Source organism: Lepidochelys olivacea (assembly GCF_965140295.1).
Source record: "Lepidochelys olivacea isolate rLepOli2 genome assembly, chromosome: 1".
Classification (NCBI taxonomy): domain Eukaryota; kingdom Metazoa; phylum Chordata; order Testudines; family Cheloniidae; genus Lepidochelys; species Lepidochelys olivacea.
In genome coordinates, this window is record NC_140411.1 from 1,535,838 (window position 1) to 1,544,217 (window position 8,380).

The window sequence follows — 8,380 nt, forward strand, 5'->3', positions numbered from 1 at the left end:
TCCTAGCATGTCCAAAAGCCTTTCCCAACAATCATGCATGTTACATCTTGTCATGGGAATTAGCATCAGTACCAAATTATTTCTTTTAAAAGATATAAGAATGTTCTTATCTTAGCAACAAACTTTCCATCGTGAGATTTAACAATGACACCAAATCTTCTATCACAGGTAGGTGTTTCCAAATATTTTTTATTATTTCATGCCTTCTGCTTGGACAGTTCGGTTTGTCAATACCCACTGTGTCTTTAAACTCCTCCCTGAACCTGAACATGTGTTAAATTTACTCGTTTTCCTTTCCCCTCAGTGTCCCCTTCAGAAGGGATCTCAATCAAAGGTCATTTTACGGATCTTGGTATGACAGGGTCTGGTGAGGTAAGTTTGTTTAATAGCCCTATTAAACTTTAACATGTAGGTAAGTTTGTAGCATGAACTGTTCTGTCCTTCCAATATATTTTGTACTCTGGTATTACTCTGTCCCATTGATTATCCTCATTCCACCAAGTTTCTGTGATGCCTCTTATATCAATATCTTCATTTAAAATGAGGCACTCTAGTTCACCCATTTTATTATTTAGACTTCTAGCATTTCTATATTAGTACTTTCAAAGTTGTCACTTTATTAGCTGTCTGCCATTACAGGATGTATTTGAATGGGAGTCTTCTTCTTTTGTTTCTCATCAGAGCCTACCCATATTTTATCATCTTCCATCCTCTCCTCCTTACTACGAGAATCTCCATGACTACAGCCTCCCCTAAGGGATGACTCTGTTTGAACCATGTGCTTTTCCGCACATGTTGGCTTTCACTCAGCCCTTAGTTTAAAAAATTCTCTCTGTGCTATGTTAATTTTGAGTGCCAGCAATCTGGTTCCATGTTGGTTTCGGTGGAGCCCAGCCTTCCTGTGTATGCTCCCGCATTCCCAAAAGTTTCCCCAGTTCCTGATAAATCTACCCCCCCACTCACCGTCTCAGCCACGCATTGATACCTTGCAGTTCTGCCTGTCTAATGGGCCCTGTGCGTGAAAGTGGAAGTAGTTCAGAGAATTCTACCATGGAGGACCTGGACTTCAATCTCTTTCCTAGAAGCCTAAATTTGTCCTGCAGGACCTCACAAGAGATCTGCAACCTTCGCACAAGGCAGCCAAGTCACCATGCAGTTCTCCCAGTCATCACAAACCCAACTATCTATATTTCGAATGATCAAATCCCCCCTAACAATTACCTGTCTCTTCCTAATAACTGGAGTTCCGTCCCCTGGAGAGGTATTCTCAGTATGACAGAAGACCATCACATCATCTGGAAGCAGGGTCCCAGATGCTCTAGTTTGACATTCTTTTTCCTTGAGACTTTCATCATCCTCAAAAGCACAGAGGCTGTCAGACTGGGGATGGGACCATTCTGCTCTGTCCCGGAAAGATCATCTGTGTATCCCTCTTTCTCCCTTAGCTCTTCCAATTTAGCCACTCTGGTCTCCAAAGCCCATACACAGTCCTCTAGCACCTAACACCCAGTAATTGGGGTGTGTAGGGGCCTGGCTAAGGAGCTGGAGAGAGGTGCGTATTTCCTCATGGGACTGTCATCTGTGATCCCTCTCCTGGAGCGAGGTGCCCAGGACAGGTCAGCACTTTCTAGTGACAGATCTGATAGAGTGTTGGGTGACTCAGATTCAAAATCTCTGCTCTACCTGATTTGGACCAGGGACTAAAACACATGTCTCTCGTGTCCCACATGAGTGCCCTGAGTACCAGGCAAATGGCAATTCTGTGTGGGGCATTGAGTCTGTCTGTCTGGAGCTCTTCCACTTTGTACAAATAAACCTTCAGAGGAGCAGCGATTTGAATCTGGGTCTCGCAGACTCCAGGTGAGGGCGCTAAACTGCGAGCTGGGGGTGCACACACATGCAAGCACTCACATGGACCCATGTGCACGCTCACACACACATACACCTATGCACACATACACACACAGATACCCAGGTGTGACGGGTTGGATCACAGAAACCCATGGGGGGAGGGATAGCTCAGTGGTTTGAGCATTGGCCTGCTAAACCCAGGGTTGTGAGTTCAATCCTTTGATGGGCCATTTAGGGATCTGGGGAAAAATTGTTTAAGAAGTGTTCCTGTCTCCAACACTCAGATGCCTAGCTCCCAATGGGGTCCAAACCCCAAATAAATCCATTTTACCTTGTATAAAACTTATACAGGGTAAATTCATAAATTATTCACCATCTGTAACACTGAGAGAAGGATATGCGCAGCTGTTCTCTCTACCCCCCCCTCGGCAGGTATTAATACATACTCTGGGTTAATTAATAAGTAAAATGTGATTTTATTAAATACAAAAAGTAGGATTTAAGTGGTTCCAAATAATAACAGACAGAACAAAGTGAATTCCAAGCAAAATAAAATAAAAAACGCAAGTGTAAACCTAATGTAGTAAGAAAGTGATTACAGATGAAATCTAACCCTCAGAGATGTTCCAATAAGATTATTTTACAGACTAGTCTCCTTCTAGTCTGGGTCCAGTGATCACTCACACCCTCGTGGCTACTGTTCTTTGTTCTAGTTTCTTTCAGGTATCCTTGGGGATGGAGAGGCTCTCTCTTCAGCCAACTGAAGACCAAATGGAGGGGGCTCCTAGGGGCTTAAATAGACTTTCTTTTGTGGGTGGAAACCCCTTCCTCTCTCCTATCCAGAATTCAGTTCCAAGATCGAGTTTTGGAGTCACATGGGCAAGTCACATGTCCATGCATGACTCGGTTCCTAACAAGCCAGGCCACATTCCTGGGAAAGCTCAGATGTGGATTGGCATCTCCCAGTTCATAGTAAGCTTAAGTGTTTCTTGATTGGGCACTGTCAAGGTTCCTTCCCCACTCTGAACTCTAGGGTACAGATGTGGGGACCTGCATGAACACCTCCTAAGCTTACTTTTACCAGCTTAGGTTAAAATTTCCCAAGGTACAAACCATTTTACCCTTTTGCCTCTGGACTTCCACTGCCACCACCAAACTTTATCTGGGTTCCTGAAAAAGCATAGTTTGGACACGTCTTTCCGCCCAAAATCCTCCCAACCCTTGCACCCCACTTTCTGGGGAAGGTTTGGTAAAAATCCTCACCAATTTGCATAGGTGACCACAGACCCAAACCCTTGGATCTGAGAACAATGAAAAAGCATTCAGTTTCCTTACAAGAAGACTTTTAATAGAGGTAAAAAGAGAATCATCTCTGTAAAATCAGGATGGTAAATACTTTACAGGGTAATTAGATTCAAAACACAGAGAATCCCTCTAGGCAAAACCTTAAGTTACAAAAAAGACACACAGACAGGAATAGTCATTCTATTCAGCACAGCTATTTTCTCAACCATTTCAAGAAATCATAATCTAACACAGATCTAGCTAGATTACATACTAAGTTCTAAGACTCCATTCCTGTTCTGTCTCCGGCAAAAGCATCATAATGACAGACCCTTTGTTTTTCTCCCTCCTCCCAGCTTTTGAAAGTATCTTGTCTCCTCATTGGTCCTTTTGGTCAGGTGCCAGTGAGGTTACCTTTAGCTTCTTAACCCTTTACAGGTGAAAGGATTTTTCCTCTGGCCAGGAGAGATTTTAAAGGGGTTTACCCTTCCCTTTATATTTATGACAGGCACTTACTGAGAATAGTCTTTTCTCAGGAAGCTGACCAACTGCTTCACTGAGGTTACTTAAAATTAAACAAGTACATAGCCAATGTTCATCATTTTGAATTAAAAAACGATACATGCATACAAATAGGATGAATATATTTAGTAGATCATAACCTTTACAGAGATATGTTACATGGCATACATAGCAAAAAACATATTCCAGTTATGTCACACATACATTAAAAAGCATATTCCCAGAAAGCATTATGGGGTGCAACGTCACACCAGGCACAACCACGCCTATGGACACACATGCAAACACACACACAATCCCGATCTGCAAGGCCCCATGGGGGAGTTGTGGTCTGAGAACGCCTAATTGATTGGGCCTGACGGGGAGATGGGTGGGGGAACACCTCATTGGAGAACGCCACCGGAACTGAGGCCCGAGCAAAGACTCTGAGCAGCTTGTTATCTGTGGAGCAGCATCAGCATTCGGCTGCTTTGTGCAGGTGACTGCCAGAACCTGAGGCTCCTGCAGGGTCAGGCAGCAGATGAGCCGGGGTTTGAGAAAGGCAGCGGTGCCTAAATTCAGTATTTACACAAGTGCCTTTGTGGATCTAGCCCTGGACACCTTTTTGGAAGATGCTTTAGTCAAACACAAGTTGAGGTTGTTCAAAGTCAAGGGGGCTGGCTGGCTATGGTTGAGGAAACACTCACGTTCACGGATGTCCACCTCCCACTTTTAAAGGACTCTTTCCTCAGCTATTTGTACAAGGACCAGGCTCCCTGCAGCAAAACAAGCTTTTCTCTGCTCTTCCCGTCCTCCAGTGGCTCCAGTGTCCCAGCTGCTTGTCCTGCTAGATCCAGGGAATGTCCCTTCCTCAGGTGGCGAGCAACTGTAGCAAAATTGTGGGAGAAGAACATGCTGTGATGCTGTATGATTGAATAATGACCATCTTTATCATTGTTGCTGCCACTGTTATTCAGCTGCAACAAATGTTGAACAAAGTATGTCCTGTCAGGTGTCAATAGGAAAGTTATGATCTGCTGGGTATGATTATCCTGTCCGTGTGCATGTCTTGCCTTTGTGTCTCAAGTTATGGTTACTGGTGCTGTACTGGTACCAGAGGAGCAATTCCAGTTCATGGCCAGAGCAATGGTGCTGGGGGGTCAGGACTCCTGGTTCTTATTCTCAGCTCTACCACTGACTCATTGTTTGGCCTTGGGTAAATCACTTTACATCTGTGTGGCTCAGCCCATCCATGACATGGGGATAACGCTGCCTTGCAGCCTAGCTATAGATCCTCCAGATGTAGTGATCAAAAGCATCATGCAAAGCATATGGTAGACACAGCTTCCCTGTTCAGCTTCAGCCCCTGGGCAATGGAAGTCCTGTCGTTCCAGATAAAGTGCCCTGTACACGTGTAAATACCCAGCTCTTGGCAGGTGTGCCAGTTATCTCCCTCCCTGTGAGCTCCTGCAGCCACCCCGGCCTCTGCCCAGCACCCCAGCTTCCCAGATAAAACAGGGGCTTCTCCTTCTGCCTCTCTCCGCTGTTGCTTCAAAGCTATCCACCTAGCTTCAAAGCTGATCCCTTGCCCTGCCCACGAGGCCTGGCTCAGGGCAAACAGCTCCCAGCCCATCCCCATTGCAGGAGGAACAAAAGGGAGCCAGAAGCTAAAGAAATAAGTCACACAATGGTCTATGCCCTCAGGATTTTGTATCTGAGCTGTAGGGCCCACAAGCTGTACGATGCATAATCCTGCCCGTCTCCCACACAACCCTCAGCTGCTTTTATACAGCTTCCTGGCTTCCCTCTCTGCTCCTAAGTGGCGTGTCGGCCAGAGCACTGTGTCCTCACTGTACCCACTGCAGGCTCTTTGTAAGGCTGCAGCAGCTCCAGTCCCACCCCCGGATCCTATGGAGCCCCGCTGGGGTGGTGGGAGAGGGAGGAGTTTCGGCAAGCGATGGTAGAAGAGAAGGAGAGGAGTGAGCAAGAGGGGCGGGGCCTTGAGTGGTAAAGCGCAGAAATGGTTGGAGGCTTGAGGTGAGATGTGGAGCAGGGGCTGGGCACGGAAGGAAGGAATTGGGCAGAGGGCAGAGCCCCAGGGGTCCATTTAATAGAAATTGGAAAGGTGGTATCCCGATGGGTTAAGGAGTTGAACACAGAGCAATTCCCCTGTTTGTCACACTGACACAGCACAGTAAGAGCAGGAAAGAGCATTTAATGTCTTTTTGACTGTCTAAGAAGTGACTCAGGGAAGAGGGCCCCACACCATGTTACCAGCCAGCTCCAGACAGAGCTTAGTCTGAGAGCCAGAGCCTCAGCAGAAAACATTTAAGTCTCTTTATGAGTAAAGAGATGGAGCAGCCTGTCCCAGATTTCTTTGGTCCTCACCCCATAGATGATGGGGTTCAGCATGGGGGGCACCAGGAGGTACACATTGGCCATTAGAATGTGGAAATGCAGGGGCACATTCTGCCCAAACCGGTGTGTGAGTAAGGAGAAGAGAGCGGGGATGTAAAAGGCTAAGATGACCCCGAGGTGGGAGCTGCAGGTCCCAAAAGTCTTGATCCGGGCATCCTTTGTGGGGAGGCTGAAGATGGCCCTGAGGATCTGAATATAGGACATGGCGATAAAAAACACATCCACACCGGTCACAAAGAATAACACAAAGAGGCCATAGTAACTGCTGATGCGGATGTCTGCACAGGCCAATTTCACCATGACCGTGTGCTCACAGTACGAGTGTGGGATGATGTTGGTCCTACAATATGGCCACTGCCTCGCCAGGATGAGAAAGGGCAGTACAAACATGCCTCCACGCAGCACCATGGCCAGGCCTATCTTGGCCACCACAGAGTTTGTCAGGATGGTGGAATGTCTCAAGGGATGACAAATGGCCACGTAGCGATCCAAAGCCATGGCCACAAGGATCCCAGACTCCATCCCTGAGAAGCAGTGAATGAAGAACATCTGAGTGAGGCAGGCACTGAAATTGATCTCCCTGGAATTCAACCAGAAGATGCTCAGCATTTTGGGCAGGGTGGAGGTGGACAGGACCAGGTCAGTGATGGCCAGCATGCAGAGGAAATAGTACATGGGCCCGTGGAGGCTTGGCTCCCTCTTCACTATTAACAGGATGGTGAAGTTCCCCAAGATGGCTATGGAGTACACGGTGCAGAAGGGGATGGAGATCCAGACATGGGCTGCTTCCAGGCCAGGAATGCCCAACAGGATGAAGGTGGAGGGGTTGGTGAAGTCAGTTATGTTGGAATCTGACATGGAGTAGGGGAGAAGGTGTCCAACTCTGAGGCAGAACCGTGTCTTCTGCATGTACTGTACATTCACTGTAATTTCTGTTTGTTCCCAGGGTCTCAGGTGATGGTCGCAGTAAATATTCCTGGATGGAGAGACAAAGAAGGGGTGTGTGATAGAGGAGTAGGGAAAATTAAGAAATGGAGCTCATTACATTCAAATGGTCAAACAGAGCACTATTCCCAACCAGTAATATCTGTAGTGAGCTGTAGCTTACGAAAGCTTATGCTCACATAAATTTGTTAGTCTCTAAGGTGCCAGAAGTACTCCTTTTCTTTTTGTGAATACAGGCTAACATGGCTGCTACTCTGAAACCTGTAGACACTTTGTGTTTCACAAGAGCTAGTTCCTCAAAGCTGAGGCAAAATATCGGAAAAAAATAGAAACTGGGGAGGGAAAATTGGAATTCTAGAAGAAGCATTTATTAGATAGCTAGAAAGTCTCAATTCCATAGTCAAAGAAGTGGACCGCTTTGGATAAACACCTGGTTCAGTGAGAAAGTGAAAACATTTTTCGGGGGAGGGGGGTGGTAAAGTGAAGAAACACATTGACAGAGCCAGAAGGATACCCAGAAGTCACCTGCTACAAGACAGGCCCAACAAGGAAAGTAACAGAAGGCCTGTCTATCTGCTGCAGCCAAAGACCTGCTACCAAAGAGTCTCCTATTCCACCTCCTCTCTCTGTTCCCCCTTCTGGGGAGGGTCGATTTCTTCCATGTCCTCCCCTGTACAAAGACGCTGGACAAAACTGGTTTTACCAAGACTACAGTTACTTTTTTCTTTTGTCTGGATGAGATCTCTTCAGGGCTGAGAGTCTTAAACGACCAACCTATTTATAGACAGATGCCTCCGCCCCAGCCTCCTGCCTCTGAGCTCAAGGCATGTGAGTGAAGAGCTCAGGAAAAGCCCAAAGACATAAGGATACAGATGGTTCATGCAATCAAACATGAATGAATAGGTTTTCCACACATCATGGTTTTACCCAAACACTCTTGTTTTGGGCTTCTGTTTCTGGCTGCCATTTATGATTGTCAGGTAAATCAGAAAGTCTGGTCAAAAAGGGAACCTGCCATTGTTCGGTTACTGCAGGGTGCAGAGAGGCATCAGGTCATTAACCCACAGCAGCCCCTGCTCAGCCATTACCACCTCCTACCTACAACCAGGATCCTTGTCGGGATTCAGTCCTAGCCCCGGAGCAGAGGGAGCCCAGGCAGGGGAAGGAAGGTGGAGACAATCCAATGAGTGATGGCAATAGGGGAGGACAAGAGCGAACAACAAGGGTTGGGTATTGGGGAAAAGGTGGAGAAGAGGGATGGGCCTAGAGGGAAGAAGTGCAGAAGGCCATGGGGACATGAAGGAAGAAGCACAGAAATAGGTGGGGACTTGAGTGAAGATATGGAGCAGGGCAGAGTATTGGGGAAAGAATCAGGGCAGAG

General features: G+C 46.8%; 2 protein-coding genes across 2 annotated transcripts in view; one reads left to right on the forward strand and one right to left on the reverse strand.

Annotated features, from left to right (window-relative positions):
- Positions 1-8,380, forward strand: part of LOC311514552 (olfactory receptor 52K2-like) — a gene marked incomplete at both ends in the record, with an annotated part of 64,584 nt that overhangs the window by 15,692 nt on the left and 40,512 nt on the right. The window lies entirely within an intron of this gene.
- LOC311514567 (olfactory receptor 52R1-like) lies at positions 5,965-6,963 on the reverse strand (the record flags this gene model as incomplete). Its single annotated transcript, XM_084617136.1, has 1 exon — positions 5,965-6,963. One exon carries the CDS (start codon positions 6,961-6,963, stop codon positions 5,965-5,967), a length of 999 nt encoding a protein of 332 aa, XP_084473262.1.